At 39.6% G+C, this 19,649-nt stretch overlaps 1 protein-coding gene across 1 annotated transcript in view; it reads left to right on the top strand.

The window, feature by feature from the left end:
• The window catches only part of cwc27 (CWC27 spliceosome associated cyclophilin), a 199,290-nt gene that overhangs the window by 144,721 nt on the left and 34,920 nt on the right, over positions 1–19,649 (top strand). The window contains exon 12 of the mRNA XM_033029888.1: positions 17,331–17,446. Within this exon, the coding sequence (XP_032885779.1) occupies positions 17,331–17,446 (116 nt within the window). The remainder of the gene's footprint in view (positions 1–17,330; positions 17,447–19,649) is intronic.

Genomic DNA, 19,649 nt, shown 5'->3' with positions numbered 1-19,649 from the left:
TTATTTAGGCATTAAGATTACCAAGAAACACAAGGATCTATTTAAAGCCAATAGAAACTTATATGTTTCAATAAGATAGCCTCTCATCCTTTTAAATTCCAGAGTATACAAGCACAGCTGCTCCATTCTATCAACATATGACAGTCCCGCCATCCCGGGGACTAACCTCGTGAACCTCTCTCAACAGCAAGAATGTCCTTCCTCAAATTTGTAGACCAAAACTGCACACAATACTCCAGGTGTGGTCTGACTAGGGCCCTGTACAACTGCAGAAGGACCTCTTTGCTCCTGTACTCAACTCCTCTTGTTATGAAGGCCAACATGCCATTCGTTTTCTTCACTGCCACATTGAATTGCGGAGTAGACTTGATGAGCCGAATGGCCTAATTCCACTCCTATGATCTTATGAAGAGCCTGTTTCCACATTCTATGACTCTATAACTGGTGAAGCAGCCGAATGGGCGACGTGCGTCTATTGCGTATGATTTTATGATACATCCTTCGAAGAATGTAAGTTTGCAATAATTGTTGACTAATTTCAAATGCTGTAAATACAGGATGTTTGGAAAGTGGTTGAATTTAAACTGTTTCCAAAGACTCTCCCACAGAATTTTATTTTATATTTTTTGGTCTGTTTAGACTAATTTATTTTATTTGATAGCTTAGTGAATCAACAACCAGATCTTCATTTAAAAATGAGCCTGCAAGTCATCATCGTAGAATTTTTGGTAAATTATATTCACAAAAGTTAAGAACGGATTTTGAAGATAGTTATATCCATATGATTTCGCATTATTCTCACTAATCCTATGAAAAAATATGCTGAAGTACTTTTGATGGACCAACTTTTCAAAGTGAATTGGTTTGTATTTTGTAACTTTTGAGAATACGCAAAATATATTGATGCGAAAGGTATTTGACCAATTTCAAAAACTAGATGGATTTAAAAAAATGGAAACTCCTAGTGTTAAAACAGTTACCAAACTATGTAACTAATATATCTTAAACTGATATAACAATAAATGGAAGTGCTGAATAGTAGCCCATTGGTTATGATACTGCATCGGCCAACCGGACAAATTGATTTTAATAAATCTAATAATTTGTATGCTGTCACTGGAATTAATCATGTGGATATACAGTGCATTCAGAAAGTATTCAGACCCCTTCACTTTTTCCACAATTTGTTACGTTAGACTTTTTCTAAAAAGGATTAAATTATTTTCTTTTTATCATCAATCTACACACAATACCCCGTAATAAAAAAGCAGAAATAGGTGTTTAGAAATTTTTGCAAAATAACTTTTTTTTTTTTTTTAAACTGAAATTTCAAATTTACATGAGTATTCAGACCTTTTACTCAGTACTTTGTTGAGGCACCTTTGGCATCGATTACAGCCTCAAGTCTTCTTGGGTATGACACTACAAACTTGACACACCTGTATTTGGGTAATTTCTCCCATTCCTCTCTGCAGATCCTCTCAAACTCTTGTCAGGTTGGATGGGGAGCGTCAATGCACAGCTATTTTCAGGTCCCTCCAGAGATGTTCGATCGTGTTTGAGTCCAGGCTCTGGCTGGGCCACGCAAGCACATTCACAGAAATGTCATAAAGCCACTCCTGCGTTGTCTTGGTTGTGTGCTTAGGATCGTTGTCCTGTTGCAAGGTGAATCTCCATCCCATTCTGAGGTCCTGAACGCTCTGGAGCAGGTTTTCTTTAAGGATCTCTCTGTACTTTGCTCCATTCATCTTTCCCTCGATTCGGACTAGTCTCCCAGTTCCTGCCGCTGAAAAACATCCCCACAGCATGATGCTGCCACCACCATGCTTCACTGTGGGTATGGTATTGGCCAGGTGATGAGCTGTGCCTGGTTTCCTCCAAACGTGACATTTGGCATTCAGGCCAAAGAGTTCAATCTTGGTTTTATCAGACCAGAGAATCTTGTTCAGGTGCCTTTTGGCAAACCCCAAACGGGCTGTCATGTGCCTTTTACTGAGTAGTGGCTTCCATCTGGCCACTCTACCATAAAGGCCTGATTGGTGGAAAGCTGCAGATATAGTTGTCCTTCTGGAAGGTTCTCCCATCTCCTCAGAGGAACTCTGGAGCTCTGTCAGAGTGACCATTGGTCTCTTGGTCACCTTCCTGACCAAGGCCCTTTTCCCCAGATTGCTCAGTTTGGCTGGGCGGCCAGCTCTATGAAGAGTCCTGGTGGTTCCAAAGTTCTTCCATTTAAGAATGACGGAGGCCACTGTGATCTTCGGGACCTGCAATGCTGCAGAAATTGTTTTATACCCTTCCCCAGATCTGTGTCTCGACACAATCCTGTCTCGGAGGTCTACAGACAATTCCTTCATCTTTGTGGCTTGGTTTTTCCTCTAACATGCACTGTCAACTGTGGGACCTTATATAGACAGGTGTGTGTCATTCCAAATCATGTACAATCAATTTAATTGACCACTGGTGGACTCCAATCAAGTTGTAGAAACATCTCAAGGATAATCAATGGAAACGGGATGCACCTAAGCTCAATTTTGAGTGTCATAGCAAAAGGTCTGAATACTTATGTAAATGTGAAATTTCAGTTATTTATTTTTAATTACTTTGCAAAAATTTCTGAACACCTGTTTTCGCTTTTTTATTATGGGGTATTGTGTGTAGATTGATGATCAAAAAAATGAATTTAATCAATTTTAGAATAAGTCTAACGTTACAAAATGTGGACAAAGTAAAGAGGTCTGAATACTTTCTGAATGCACTGTAAATGACTGCAGATACTTTAAAATGGAGCCGCAAATAATCTTCTGGAGAAACAGTGCGTCGAGCAGCAACAGGGTGGGGAGAGGGGGTCAGAATTGTTGCCTTTTGATAATTGTGTAAGAGAGGGGAGATGGCCATTGAGGCACCACTATACTAACATCTACATCCAACACATCATCTTTTGGCATTTCCTCCAGCTGCAATGAGATCCCACCACATCCCCATTTCTTTCTTCCCTCTGCTTGGATAACTATTTATGTGATTCCTTGGTCTAATCATCCCTCCCCTACTATCCCTCCCTGATCCCTGGCAGTTTCCCCAGCAACTGCAGGAGGTACAATACTTATACCTACGGTTCCACTGTCACCACCATCCACGGAGCTAAATAGCCATTCCAGGTGAGGAAAAGTTTCATGTGCACCTCCTCCATCCTTGTTTATTATATTTGGTGCATTCAATGCCCCCTCTCTACATCTGTGACACCAAGCACAGACATCAGGTGACTGATTTGCAGGACACCTGCGTTCTGTCTACAATGGCCATCCCAAGCTTTTCACTTTACCTCGGTACATGTGACAATAATAAACCTAAACAAGTTCATTTTTTCCTATTCAATTATTAAAATTCATTTTTGCAAACACATTTATTAAAACAAAATGTACCTGCCCACTAGTTCTTGTAGTGGCTAAATTCTACACAGGCTAGACAAAAAAATGCTGGAGCAACTCAGATCGGGTAGATGTACAGAGTCTTTTGTACAGAGTAGGGGAATCAAGGACCTGAGGACATACGTTCAAGGTGAAGGGGAAAAGATTTAATAGGAATCCGATGGCTAACTTTTTCACACAAAGGGTGGTGGGTGTATGGAACAAGCTTCCAGAGGAGATAGTTGACGCTGGGACTATTCCATCGTTTAAGAAACAGACAGGTACATGGATAGGACAGGTTAGGAGGGATATGGCCTAAGCGCAGGTAAGTGGGATCCACTAGTGTAGCTGGGACATTGTGTGGGCAGGTTGGGCTCTATGACTCTAACAGGCAGCATCTCTGGATAGAAGGAATGGGTGATGTTTTGGGTCGCTTATTTCATACCACTGCTAAAGATCAGTATGCTCGGATGTGTGACCAAATGCTAATTCCCATCGTAAGAATTGTGTCAAGTCAGGGCTCAATTCGCAGCTAAAAAACAATGATAACTAGGGAGAAAAAAATACAGTCAATCCAAATCAACTAACAAGGGTCTCGACCCGAAACATCGCCTATTTCCTTCGCTCCATAGATGCTACCTCACCCGCAGAGTTTCTCCAGCATTTTTGTCCACCTTTGATTTTCCAGCATCTGCAGTTCCTTCTTAAACATTCTTATCTATTATCTTTCTAGATCTTTCTAAACTTAGTTTACTTTACCAATCAATCTTGGTGGCTGATCTATTTTTTCCTCTCAACACCAGTCTCCTGCCTTGTTCCTGTCACCCTTTGAAGCCCCTTCTAATCAAGAACCTATCAATCTCCACTATAAACATACCCAATGTATTGGCCTCCACAACCATGCATGGCAATTAATTACACAGATTCACCACCCTCTTGCTAACAAAATCCTCCTCCTTAAAGTCGACATCTAGCTTTAATGTTTATTATAATAATTGAATCACAAATAATCCATCTTTCTCCCCCCCCCCCCCCCCAAATTATCCATGTGTTTGTTTAAAATACTTATTTTTAATTATAATTGCTGATTGAGGATACTAAACTAACAAATTTTAATCCAAGGGACACCTATTTCTGGAATATGTTTTAAGATCTCAGAGTTTGAAAGAATAATAGGCTAATTTGCTGGTACAAAATGTACTCTACATATCAGTTCATATGCTTACTTTTAAACCTCTTGGCATTTGCTTTTGCATGAAAGTTGTTTATTGCTTTGCACTCCATTCAACCAAACATTGTCACTTAATTACATCAACCAGTGGAATGGTTTATATTGTGTAGGAAGGAACTGCAGATGCTGGTTTACACCAACGAGACACAAAATGCTGGAGTGACTCAGAAGAACAGGCATCATGTCTGGAGAGAAATTCCTTCGGGTCGGGTCCCTGCATCAGACTGAGAGTCAGGGGAGAGAGAAACTAGAGATATGTGGAAGGGCAAGGTGTGAAAACGACAGATCAAAGCAGACAATGTTCAAGGAAATGTAGAATGATTCATTGTTGGCTGGGGAAGGTGACCACGAGGCATACAAACAGTAAAATTAATCAAGGGGATAGTGAAACTAGTCGTAGATCTAGGGTGGGGGATGGATGGAGAGAGAGGGAAAGCATAGGTTACTCGAAGTTAGTGAAATCAATATTCATACCAGATTGTAATCTGCCCAAGCAAAATATGAGGTGCTGTTCCTCCAATTTACATTTGGCCTCACTCGGACAGAAAGGTCATTATGGGAATGGGAGGGGGAGTTAAAGTGTTTAGCAACTGGGAGATCGCGGAAGCCTCGGCGGACCTGTATTTCTTCTGTATTTCTGTACATCATGTTCAGGTGTTCAATAACATGTTCATAACTCTTTTACTCTTTCTTGGTGTTTTCCATTCAAGAATCTGGAAAAAAAAAGTGTTCGATATATACAAACACACAATTATCATTCTGTAAATTTTGCAGTGTTTTTTAAATGTATCAAAAATACAATGTGTTGAATTGCTTATAATAATTAAGTCTTTTGGATCACAGTTTACTTTTTTCTTTTCCACTCAATAGATTGTTCCTAATTATAGTCTTTGGCACTGTAATTTTACTTATAACCAGGTAATTCCAATTGTAGCTTTCAGATGAAACAAGTATAAGAAATAAATTAACCCGATTATATATACACTGATTGTCATGTGTTTTAAAATATGGCTATTGAATAAAATCGGGGTTAAAAAGAAAAGAATAATGTGACTATATATTATAGATAAATGTGAGGTTGTATAGATAATGTGAGGTCATATAGATAAATGTGAGGTTATCCACTTTGGCGGCAAAAACAAGGGGGCAGATTATTATCTCAACGGGGTCCGGTTAGGTAAGGGGGAGGTACAGCGAGACCTGGGTGTCCTTGTACACCTTGTACACCGGTCACTGAAAGTTGGCGTGCAGGTACAGCAGGCAGTGAAGAGGAAGGGTTTCGGCCCGAAACGTTGCCTATCTCCATCGCTCCTGAGTTTCTCCAGCATTTTTGTGTACCTTTAAAGCTAATGGAATGTTGGCCTTCATAACAAGAGGATTTCAGTATAGGAGTAGAGAGGTTCTTCTGCAGTTGTATAAGGCTCTGGTGAAACCACATCTGGAGTATTGTGTACAGTTTTGGTCTCCTAATTTGAGGAAGGACATCCTTTTGATTGAGGCAGTGCAGCGTAGATTAACGAGATTGATCCCTGGGATGGCGGGACTGTCATATGAGGAAAGATTGAAAAGACTAGGCTTGTATTCACTGGAGTTTAGAAGGATGAGGGGGCAACTTATAGAAACATATAAAATTATAAAAGGACTGGACAAGCTAGATGCAGGAAAAGTGTTCCCAATGTTGGGCAAGTTCAGAACCAGGGGCCACAGTCTTAGAATAAAAGGGAGGTCATTTAAGACTGAGGTGAGAGAAAAAAAAATTCTCCCAGAGAGTTGTGAATTTATGGAATTCCCTGCCACAGAGGGCAGTGGAGGCCAATTTACTGGATGGATTTAAGAGGGAGTTAGATAGAGCTCTAGGGGCTAGTGGAGTCAAGGGATACGGGGAGAAGGCAGGCACGGGTTATTGATAGGGGATGATCAGCCATGGTCACAATGAATGGCGGTGCTGGCTCGAAGGGCCGAATGGCTTCCTGTTGCACATATTTTCTATGTTTTTATGACTATGGGATGTAAATGCAATTCTATCCCATTTAACTACCTCCAGTAAAGCAAAGCGTAGGGAATGTGAAGGACAAGGTGTATGTTGAGTTGGCTGGAAGTTCCTCAGAAGTTCAGATTATGGAGCTGCAAATATAAAAAAAATTAAAACTGTACTGTCGGGCCAAATTGTCCAAGGAACATTAATGCAAGGTGAGAATTTGATCAGCCAGCTTAAATTATCGATGTGAATATAAGAATTTATGATGGAATAATTGGGTCTCTCACAGAACAATTGAGATTTAGAACATTTGAAATTTGGAACTCTGTCCCTCAAAAGCTATAAATTCAAGTTTACTTAACATTAATCATATTTTTTGCCTTGTGTGTTTACATTATAAATTATATTGCACATTTTTTTTAATGGAATCTGAGATGCCAATTAGCACTAGTGCATTATTATATTGGTTTCATGACAAGAAGAAATATTAACAAATGTTAGTTTGTCTCTAGTTTCATTTATTAATGTGGACAATTAAAAATTTGTAATTGCAATATTATCAGCAAGCGTATGTGCCTAAAAGATTTAAATGGATATGACATTTTTAATGTATTAGACAATAGACAATAGGTGCAGGAGCAGGCCATTTGGCCCTATTCAATGTGATCAAGGCTGATCATCCCCAATCAGTACCCCGTTCCTGCCTTCTCCCCATATCCCCTGACTCCGCTATTTTTAAGAGCCCGATCTAGCTCTCTCTTGAAAGCATTCAGAGAACCTGCCTCCACCGCCCTCTGAGGCAGAGAATTCCACAGACTCACCACTCTCTGTGAGAAAAAGTGTTTCCTCATCTCCGTTCTAAATGGCTTACTCCTTATTCTTAAACTGTGGCCCCTGGTTCTGGACTCCCCCAACATCGGGAACATGTTTCCTGCCTCAAGCATGTCCAAGCCCTTAACAATCTTATATGTTTCAATGAGATACCCTCTCATCCTTCTAAACTCCAGAGTGTACAAGCCCAGCTGTTCCATTCTCTCAGCATATAACAGTCCCGCCATCCCGGGAATTAACCTTGTAAACCTACGCTGCACTCCCTCAATAGCAAGAATATGGTATTCTAGGTATTTTTGGAGAGAATTTGGGGCTTAAATTTTTAGCTGATAAATATCATACAAGATCACCTACAAAGATGGATTATTGATTCAAAGCATTTTACTCCCCTAATGATTTGGATTACTGTAGCCTGTTTCTAATATTTGCTCTTCAGTAGACTCTTAATTTGTATGAGCTGTACCAAGGACAACAAAGATTTCTCCAAAAGTTTTTGATCTACACAAGGCCTCGCATCTCACAGGCCCAGAAGGTTACATGTCTATTTTATATTCATCCCGTTCTGGACAAATTATACATACAACATAAAAAGACAGTGTAGCACAGGAACTGGCCCTTCGGCCCACATTGTCTGCGCCAAACATGCTCACCTGCCTGCACATTATCCATATTCCAGCATTCTCTGCACATGCACATGCCTATCCAAAAGCCTCATAAATGCCACTACCATATCAGCCAACACCACTACCCCTGGAAGCGTGTTCCAGGCAACTACCATCCTCTGTGTCAAAAAAAAACTTGCCCCACACATTTGTCTTAAATTCTGCTCATCTCACCTTAAAGCTTTGCCCTTTAGTCTCTAATATTTATACACTGGAAGGTTTTGACTATCTCCCTTACCTGTAACTCTCATAGTTGATTATTCATCTATCAGGTCTCCCCTCAACCTCCCACATTCCAGAGAAAACATTCCAAGTCTGTCCAACCTCTCCCTGCAGCTAAGCCCGGCAGGCAGTGACTAGTGAGGTGCCACAAGGCTCAATGCTGGGACCGCAGATATATACAATATTTATTAATGATTTAGACGAAGGAATTAAAAGTAACATTCACAAATTTGGAGATGACACAAAGCTGGATGACAGCGTGGCCTGTGAAGAGGATGCTATGGGAATGCAGGGTGACTTGGATAAGTTGAGTGAGTGGGCAAATGCATGGCAGATGCAGTATATTGTGGATAAATGTGAGGTTATCCACTTTAGTGGCAAGAGCAAGAAGGCAGATTTTAATCTGAATGGTGTCAGATTAGGAAAAGGGGAAGTGCAACGAGAGTTGGGTGTCCTTGTACATCAGTCACTGGATGTAAACTTGCAGGTACAGCAGGCAGTGAAGAAAGCTAATGGTATGTTGGCCTTTATAATGAGACGATTGAAGTACAGGAGCAAATAGGCCCCTCTGTAGTTGTACAGGGCGCTGGTGGGACCACACTTGGAGTATTGTATGCAGTTTTGGTCTCCTAATCTGAGGAAGGACATTCTTGCTTTTGAGGGAGTGCAGCGTAGGTTCACAAGATGAATTCCCGGGATGGCGGGACTGTCATATGATGAAAGAATGGAACCACTGGGTTTGTATTCACTGGAATTTAGAAGGATGAGAAGGGATCTTATACAGAGTTTGGGACAAAAACCTATCATTTATTTATTTGCCTCTGTACTCCACAATTTGAGATTTGTAATAGAAAAAAATCACATGTGGTTAAAGTGCACATTGTCATATCTTAATACATTTTTATCCATTTTGGTTTCACCATGTAGAAATTACAGCTGTGTTTATATATAGCCCCCCCCCCCCATTTCAGGGCACCATAATGTTTGGGACACATGACTTCACAGGCGTTTGTAATTGCTCAGGGTGTTTAAATATAAGAGAGCTCTCAGCACCTAGTCTTTCCTCCAATCATTCCGTCACCTTTGGAAACTTTTATTGCTGTTTATCAACATGAGGACCAAAGTTGTGCCAATGAAAGTCAATGAAGCCATTATGAGACTGAGAAGCAAGAATAAAACTGTTAGAGACATCAGCCAAACCTTTGCTTACCAAACACAACTGTTTGGAACATCAATAAGAAGAAAGAGAGCACTGGTGAGTTTACTCATTGCAAAGGGACTGGTAGGCCAAGAAAGATCTCCACAGCTGATGACAGAAACATTCTCCCTATAATAAAGAAAAATCCCCAAACATCTGTCTGACAGATTAGAAACACTCTTCAGGAGTCAGGTGTGGATTTGTCAATGACCACTGTCCGCAGAAGACTTCATGAACAGAAATACAGAGGCTGCACTGCAAGATGCAAACCACTGGTTAGCCGCAAAAATAGGATGTCCAGGTTACAGTTGCCAAGAAGTACTTAAAAGAGCAACCACAGTTCTGGAAAAAGGTCTTGTGGACAAATTAGACAAAGATTAACATATCAGAGTGATGACAAGAGCAAAGTATGGAGGAGAGAAGGAACTGCCCAAGATTCAAAGCATACCACCTCATCTGTGAAACACGATGGTGGGGGTGTTATGGCCTGGGCATGTATGGCTGAAGGTACTGGCTCACTTATCTTCATTGATGATACAACTGCTGATGTATAATAAATTCTGAAGTGTATAGACACATCCTATCTGCTCAAGCTCAAACAAATGCCTCAAAACTCATTGGCCGGCGGTTCATTCTACAGCAAGATAATAATCCCAAACATACTGCTAAAGCAACAAAGGAGTTTTTCAAAGCTAAAAAATGGTCAGTCCTAGTGGCCGAGTGGCCAAGTCAATCGCCTGATCTGAACCCAATTGAGCATGCCTTTTACATGCTGAAGAGAAAACTGAAGGGGACTAGCCCCCAAAACAAGCATAAGCTAAAGATGGCTACAATACAGGCCTGGCAGAGCATCACCAGAGAAGACACCTAGCAACTGGTGATGTCCATGAACTGTAGTCATCAAGCAGTCATTGCATGCAAAGGATATGCAACAAAATACTAAACATGACTACTTTCATTTACATGACATTGTTGTGTCCCAAACATTATGGTGCCCTGAAATGAGGGGACTATGTATAAACACTGCTGTAATTTCTACATGGTGAAACCAAAATGTAGCTCACCAAATATGGAATATTTTGCCATTGCACGATGCTGAAAAGTTGAGCACCTGGTGAGAGAATTCTAAGCAGTAATGTTTTTGAAATTATGTTTTTCATTGATTATTTCATTTCCAGAAGAAAGCTTCTTTGGCGAGAGGAAAAATTAAATAAGAACGATTTTTAAGTGATTGCAACTGATTAGATATAATTAGATATAATTTATTACCACACAACCAGGGTTGGTGGAAATTTGGGTTGTCAGCAGCAGTACAATAATAAAGAACACACAATAAAACTGTAACACAAACATCCACCACAGCATTCATCACTGTGGTGGAAGGCACAAACATTTGGCTGTAAAGTTGAATTACAGTGGCATTTTACAAAGCTAATACAAGAACATAGCTCAGGAAAATGGAGCAGAAGTTGGTCACTTTGACCCTCATGCCTGACCTACCATCAATATGATCATAACTGATATGCCCCCTGACATCTCTTCTATGCTAGATCCCCAAATTCCCTAATCTTCCAAAATTATATCTACCTCCTTATTAAATACTTCCAGTGATCTATCCTTCACGAACCTTCAGGGCAGAGATTTCCAAAGATTCAACCGCACCTTTGGGAAGAAATGCCAAACACATCTCAGCTTTAAATGATCAACTCTTATCTTGTAACTATGTTCCTTCATTTGAGCCATTACCATTAATGAATATCTCAATTTATACCCTGTTACACTGCTTCAAGATGTTATTTGTTTCAGTAATATTATTCCTTGCACCCAATTCTTCTAAACTCTAAACTTTGTTAGCTGTTTGTGATAGGAAAACCCTCCCAACGCAGACATTGGTATTTTGAATCTCTTCTGAATGATAACATCATGTGCAAATGCTCATAGATCCTACAGTGCACTCATTTGTAATCTCTCTTCAATTACATAATAGCCTGTCTTTTGATTCCTCTAACTGAAGTGTATGACCTCAAAGTTTCCTACATTAAACTCTTATTTGCCAAGTCATTACCCGCACTACCCATGTCCCATTGCAGAGTACAAACGTCCTCATCACAGCTCTCCCTTCCATTTTCATTTCATCGACAAACTTAGATATCCGATACTCACTCCCCTCCTCAAAGTTATTGATATAGAACATAGAAACATACATTACAGCTAATCTTACCTTTTAAAATAAAAGTAATTTTTAAAGTCTGATTCCCCCCCCCCAACATACGTCTATTTCAGTCCATCTATCAGTGCTTTGCTGTACAGGTCAACTGGTTAACAAACGTAAACGTCACAATTCTGCAGGAAGCTATTAGACCCATTGAGCCTGTGCAGGCTGTCTGCAAGAGCAATTAAATCTTTCTGTTCCCAGCTGCAGCTCTGCCTTACATTGTCCCTCATGTATCTATTCAGTTCCCTTTTTAGAAGGATGTGAAAGTAATAAATGTATTTGCTTCCACCACCTTTGAAGATAATAAATTCCAGATCATGACTACTCATTGCAAGGTTTTTCTTCATCATTCTTGGTTCTTTTGATATTCACTTTAAATCTTTGTGTTCTGGTTCCTGCTCTTCCTGCCAAAGGAAAGTTTACTTTGTCTAGACCATGATCTTGAACACCTCTGTCAAATCACTTTTAAACACTCTGCTGTAGGGGGGGATACAAAATTAATGTCTCCAAGTTCCAGGTAGTGATGCTCCACATCCCTGGAACCATTCTACTTAATCTTTCCTATGTTCTGTGACATTTGCAGCCTTCCAATGGTGCAGTGACCAGAGTTGCATCAATATTTCAGTTAGAGATAAAGTACTTTGCTACAGTGGTACAACTTAATCTCTTTACAAAATTAATTAAATGTGCATTGTCTTGTGTATTTTATTTGTGAAATAACTGACGTATCATTTTCTGTTCCTGTTTTAACGATGTGTATTAACTTATTATTGAGAACTTCTAATAGTCAGTCTTTCATCTGTGGTTAAAAAAACATCCTGATAAAGTCATACTACCACCTTCCTGCTCGTTAAAACGTTAAAAGAATTTCAAGTATATTTTGTGTTGAATTTATTGTTTTAGGAATTTAATCATTTTATTATCAGCTTCAAGTGATTATTTTTTCCGCAATCTATCAGTTAATAAAAGGCGAGCTGCAACAAAACATTGATTTGCAAAATTAATTTGCAACAAACTATTACGCTATTTATGAGAGCAGCAGCCTTGGGGTATTTTAAAGAACACTGGTTTGTTTTTATGGTGAACTTTAAGATTGGCAAGATTATGCTGTTATGCTGTTTATGCTGAAGAATTCTGTTTTTTTCTCCTTGTTGCCACAACATCAGTGATGATTTGTAGTTGCCTCTGCCTGAGTGACAGGACAAAGCAGGAATGCTGTCAAAATCACCTTCAAACTATAGAATGGTATTTAGTGACAACAGCTGGAGTAGTATGATATCTGCCCTTCCGTAGTGCCTGTAGGCAACATCAGTCAGCATCTGATATACTAGTCAGTTTCTAGTACTAGAGAAGCGACTTAAATCAGTTAGTACAAAGATGAAGAGTATTGCTGACAGCTGTGAAGGATCATCCAACAAAAAAAAAGAGATGATTATAGTTGGTTTTGGCCTCAACAGTCCAAACAGCTGGATTCGATTATAGTATCTCAAATGCATGTTGCAAAGCAGGCTGGTTTCACAGCTGTTCTCAAGCTGTTTAAAAGCCAGACATTTTTGGGAGTTTTGAGTGGCTGGGTACAGAAGGAAAAGAATAGAAAGTATGAGAATAGCCCTACAATCCAAACCAGGTGCCAGGATACCCTGAGAGAATTAGTTACATTGAGCCAACAGCAAATCAAGTAACATCAGGTGGTGCAATCAAAAACTTTATCCTTTCCCATGAGTACACTTTTTGTGAAACTGAACTAATCGATGAAAGATTGCTATTGGCGAAAAGATCTGCAATTCCATAAATATTTTGGTTTTAACCACCATACAATTTCAGGGTAGATGCAAATGCTCTTGCAAGTCAGAATTTGAGCTGGTGTGTTTTAATTTTGAATGTCAGTTGTAAGCCACCAGTAGATGAAAAAGTCCATCAAAATCCACCAACACACTCGTGTTATATGTCAGCCAGTAGTTAAGTTGATGGCGGAGGATGTAGTAATAAGCAAGGAAAGTCACAACTTTCTTTGTGGAATCAAGGGAAGTTCTCAGCTCCTCTTTGTTCTGTGTCTTCAAAAGTAAGTTATCAGATTTCAGTATGTAAATTTATGAATTTTCCACCTACTTCTTGTGGTCATTTCAGCCACTTAACTGCAGTCGGCATTTATAATTGTGGCCAGCAGTGTTTTAATGAAAATGGGACAGAGTGCAAAATGCTCTGTTATAAGGACTGCCCAATCCATTGCCACCAATTGAAGTAGTTAAAATTTCCTTCCCTCGACAATAAAAGATTTTCGGTTGCTACCTTAAGGGACCTCTTAAGAACTGTTGATTACTTTATCTTTCATCACATTTTGTCAGATGCAGTAATTCCTTGATTTATGGTGCATGGATTTACAGATTTTTACTTTAATGCCATTGACACTTTGGAATATATGTCTATAATAACAAAGCTACACATAGGAATGCTCTGTATTGAAATGTGAATAATGCATTTTGCCCAGCCTTTTTGATTTATGAAATTTTGCATAATGAACCATTTTCTAGGTATTCATCTCTAAATTAAGGCATTAATATCAGGAATTACTTTCCAATGAGTCAGATCGTTCTTGAACGAGCCAGGTGCCCAGGCTCACTGGCCACCCACAATTTTTTTGTAAATTGTATAGGACTGAACAAGCTGAACCTTTACACCCTCAATTGGCATCCAATGAGGTGGAATATGTTTCACACAGTACAAAACCTTCAGCCTGTGAATACTCATAAGGTCATAAGTGATATGAGCAGAATTAGTCCATTTGGCCCATCAAGTCTACTCCGCCATTCAATCACGACTGATCCATCTCTCCGATCTAACCCCATTCTCCTGCCTTCTCCCCATAACCCCTGACACCCGTACTAATCAAGAATCTATTTATCTTTGCTTTAAAAATATCCATTGACTTGACCTCCACAGCCTTCTGTGGCAAAGAATTCCACAGATTCAACAAAGTTCTCCGACTAAAGAAATTCCTCCTCATCTCCTTTCTAAAGGAACATCCTTTACTTCTGAGGCTATGCGAACATCCTTTCCACATCCACTTTATCCAAACCTTTAACTATTCGGTCGTTTCAATGAGGTCCCCCCTTATTCTTCTAAACTCCTGCAAGTACAAGCCCAGTGCCGTGAAACGCTCATCATATATACTGCACCCATTTCTCGAGTTCTTACTCTGGAATGACCTGATACTCTTTGATTTCATAGGCTGCAGAAAGCATTTTACCATTTTTTAAATGAATATGAGATTGATCCATAAAAATAAAATAATTTAGAAATGTATGTATTTAAAATGACATAGTGTAACATCTCACACATCAGTTAAATTCCATTTGCCATTCCTTGGCTCACCTTCCCGATTGATCTAGATCCTGTTGTGAACTTAAGTATCCTTTCTCACTGTCCACTATTACCACCAATTTTGGTGGCATCTGCAAATTTATTAACATTAAAGGCCTTGCTAAAGTCCATTCTAACAATGTTCATTGCCCTGCCCTCATCAATCCACTGGCTGGCCTTCAAAAATCTCTTATCAGATTTGTGACCCACAATTCTCCCACACAAAAGCATGCTGACCATCTCTAATCAGTCCGTATCAATCCATATGGTGGTAGAAATGTCAGGCTCACCAGCCTGTAGTCCACTGCACTTCTTACATAACAATACAGCATTCCAGTCTTCTGGAACTTCACCTGTGGCTAAAGATGCTGAAAGTACCTCTGCATTATCCTCCCAGCTTCCAAGAAGGTCCAGGGATGCACTTGGTCAGACTCTGAGATTTATCGACAATGCACTTTAAAATTGCCAACACTTTGGATGTTCGTATGTGACCCAAGACAGCTCAACTCCAATGCCTCATCTTGCTCTGATATGACTTAAAGAAATACCTGTTAATCAAGATGCCTTTAGTTTTGCATTTGTTCCTATATTAGTACTTGAGTAGAGAGTAAACGTCATTAAAATATTGGGGAAAGACCTTTTATACTGAGTTTATCCTTTTGCACATAAAGTCACATAATGGCAACTCTGCAGGAACAACCTCCACATCCACTGATTCCATTGCATTTCCTCGATACATCCAAAATGATTACTTTCACATTTGAAAGTTTTTACTGTTTTTTCCTATTTCCACATTTCCAAATCGTGTTTAAATATTGACTTCCCATATATGTCAATGACTAAACATTTCTGCAGAAGCATACCATTATGATTGAGTTTGGTATAACAGCAAACATGGTAGTGTGGTCTGTGTAGTTAAAGACTCACAAAAAAACATGCAGCATCAGAAAGTTGAAGATCAAACAACTCCAGGTGCTCAAAATCTGATATAAAGACCAAATAAAGGCCATATGTTAACAGAGGGAATCCTGAAATGTCAACTGTGTTTATTTTCCACAGATGCTGCCTGAACCACTGAGTGTTTTTAGCATTTTCTAGTTTTATTTTAGGTTCAGAACGTTTTATGTTTATTCACAAAATGTCTATACTCGTCATTATCTCTAGAGCAATGAAAATAACGATTTGGGGGGGAAAAGGTTTTTAAAAGTGTACATCGTTAGTAACAGATAGAGGGCAAAGAACTGCAGATGCTGGAATCTTGCATAGAACACAAAGTGCTGGAGTAACTCAGTGGGTCAGGTAGCATCTTTGGAGTACATAGATCAGCATCGTTTTGGGTCAGGAGCCTTCTTCAGAACCGAAAGTCAGCGCTCCGAGTCCTCCAGAGATGCTGCCTAACCTACTGAGTTGTTCCAGCACTTTTTCTACATCCTAATCAACAAAGCCCTTTGAATAAATAATGATACCCTAGAAATTGACACCTGAGAATTCAATGTGAATTATGGCATTGGAGCAGATCTTTTCATACCAATATCTGGTATGGGTAAACTGATCCAATCTTCTTGATCTTCATTTAAACTGATGATGAATAATCATCTGCAAAATAGCAACATTATTTTGTTTATATGCAATATGCAATTAATATCAATGTGATATTCCTTCAGCTTTATTGTATGACACAACATAGTCTAATCAGAGGTGTCCACACTAAGACAAATATATAACAAATTCTGAAGAGGGGTCTTGACCCGAAACGTGACCCATTCCTTCTCTCCAGCTTATTGTGTCTATCTTCGGTTTAAACCAGCATCTGCAATTCCTTCTTATACATATAACAAATTGCCTTGGCTTTGATGGAAGAATGCTTGGTATCACAATAAAAATATTTTGCTACTGAAAATCTATACCCAAAATATTAACTGTACAATGCTTTCCATGATATAATCATTGTAATTAAATATGCTTTGGATTTAAAAAATCTGTGCTTATACTTATTTAAATATTGTAAATATGTGTCAGTTAAATTTGAAGTAGATTATTCTCTCCAAAAGATTCCTCATACTACCATAAGCAGATTGGGCCATAAATGCCAGGTTAAATCCATGCATCGTCTACAGAAGGGTCTTGACCCAAAGCATCACCCATTCCTTCTCACACACACGTCTTTTACATTGGATAGAATGCATTTGCCTCCAGCATGCAATTTTTTTTTAAATTACTTTTATTTAGTTGCAGAGACTGAACCAGCTCCAAATAATGCACTGGCAGACTATCTAAATGAAAGGAAGAAATATGAAGAAATACGCAGACAAAAGCCAAAGAAAGGACCAACCCGTGAAGAGCAGGTAATGGATCTTCGTCAAAGATTTTGAGCATGTTTTTAACAATGCTGTTAAGGAAACAGGTCGGAGGGGAACTTCACACAGAAGGTGGTGGGTACATGGAATGAGCTACCAGAGCTGGTAGTTGATGGGCCTGTCCCACTTACATGACTTTTTCGGCGACTGCTGGCACCCGTCATACGTTGTTACAGGTCGCTGGACATTTTCAACATGTTGAAAATCCAACGGCGACCAGAACAAGGTACGACTCTCTGGGCAACTACTCATGACCATGCAGGCTTCACCCCGCGACATGTCGCCAGGGTGTCGCCTGTATTGTCGTGAGTAGTCTCCTCAGTCGCCCAAAGAGTAGTAGCGTCTTTCTGGTTGCCGCTGAATTTTCAACGTTGAAAATTTTCGCCGACCTGCAACGACCTATGACGGGTCCCGGCAGTCGCCAAAAAAGTCGGGTTAGTGGGACAGGCCCATGAGGCAGATATTATAACAACATTTAAAATACATTTGGACAGGTGCATGGATAGAAAAGGTTTAGAGGTTTATGAGCCAAATGTGGGCAGGTGAAACTAGTGTAGATGGGACATTTTGGTCGGCAGGAGCAGGTTGGGCCGAATGGCCTATTTCCATGTTGTATGACTCGATCACTCTAAAGGTACACTCAACATTTTTATGATAAAAATGAATATAAAGGTAGTTCTGCTATAACATCATAGTTGCATTTCTGAGAAACCTTGTGCTATGGAAAGTCATGTTCTAAAGATAATTATGTCAATGGAGATAGGCAGTTTGGAACGAGAGGGTTTTAATATAAATGATTGCCTGTCAATTTCAGTGGCCATCCTTGATTAAAGTAGAAGCTGTGTTCTTAAGAGACAATAATGTCTGATTACTGTGTCGAGAGTGGAAGCATAAAAATATATTTTTTTATCCCTGTACTGTTTAAATCCAAGGCCAGTTTAGTTTTTGCATGTCAATTTCCAAAGTAACTTTTAAGTGGTTCTCTGGTTGCTGCCTGAAATTGCATTATAACCAGTTTGGCCTGCATAATGCAAATAATGTTCTCCAATTCATCACTCACGTTACATCCGATTCGTATTATGGAAACGTACGTTATTGCCCATTCCTGGAAAAACAATCACACACTACAAATTATTTTAACAGACTTCAAGATCATATAAAAGTGTAATGTTTTGAATACATTTATCACTATCAACTGATGGTATTTCCTCCAACATTTGGGCCAATAACTGAGTCCCAGTACAAAATTACCAACTGATCTTTCAGGGAAAATTAAATTTGGCATTCACATTCTTCAACCTGCACTTAATCAGAAGAATAGTTCACATCTCAACTAATTCTGCCATATTTTTGATCACTCTTTTAATCTTTGACTTGACATGTCAGCTTGTACTGGCTCCTCATTTCATGCTCTGCAAATCAAACAGAACACTTGGTACAGTTTTTCTTGTGCAAATAGATTGCTTTCAATCATTTTATAGAGTCATAGAGTGATTCAGTGTGGAAACAGGCCCTTTGGCCCAACTCGGCCACACCGGCCACCAATGTCCCAGCTACACTAGTCCCACTTGCCTGCGCTTGGTCCATATCCCTCCAAACCTGTCTTATCCATGTACTTGTTTCTTAAACGGTGGAGTAGTCCCGGCCTCAACTACCTCCTCTGGCAGCTTGTACCATGCACCCACCACCCTTTGTGTGAAAAAGTTATCTCTTGGATTCCAATTAAATCTTTTCCCCTTCACCTTGAACCTGTGTATGAATCTGGTCCTCGATTTCCCTACTCTGGGCAAAAGACTCTGTGCATCTACTCGATCTATTCCTCTCATGATTTCCTCTATAAGATCTCCCCTCATCCTCCTGTGCTCCATGGAATAGAGACCCAGCCTACTTAACCTCTCCCTATAGCTCACACACTCTAGTCCTGGCAACATCCTTGTAAATCTTTACTGAACTCTTGCAAGCTTGATAATATATTTCCTATAACATGGTGCCCAGAACTGAACACAATATTCTAACTGCAGTCTCACCGCAATCTTATACAACTGCAACATGACATCTCAACTTCTATACTAAATAGGCCAAAGTGCCAAAAGCCTTTTTGACCACCTTATCTACCTGTGACTCGACCTTCAAGGAACCATGCACCTGTACTCCTAGATCCCTCTGCTCTACAACACTAACCAGAGACCTA

The sequence above is a fragment of the Amblyraja radiata genome, chromosome 1 (genome assembly GCF_010909765.2).
Source record: "Amblyraja radiata isolate CabotCenter1 chromosome 1, sAmbRad1.1.pri, whole genome shotgun sequence".
In the NCBI taxonomy this organism is placed as follows: domain Eukaryota; kingdom Metazoa; phylum Chordata; class Chondrichthyes; order Rajiformes; family Rajidae; genus Amblyraja; species Amblyraja radiata.
This window is presented reverse-complemented; position numbering and strand designations above follow the sequence as displayed.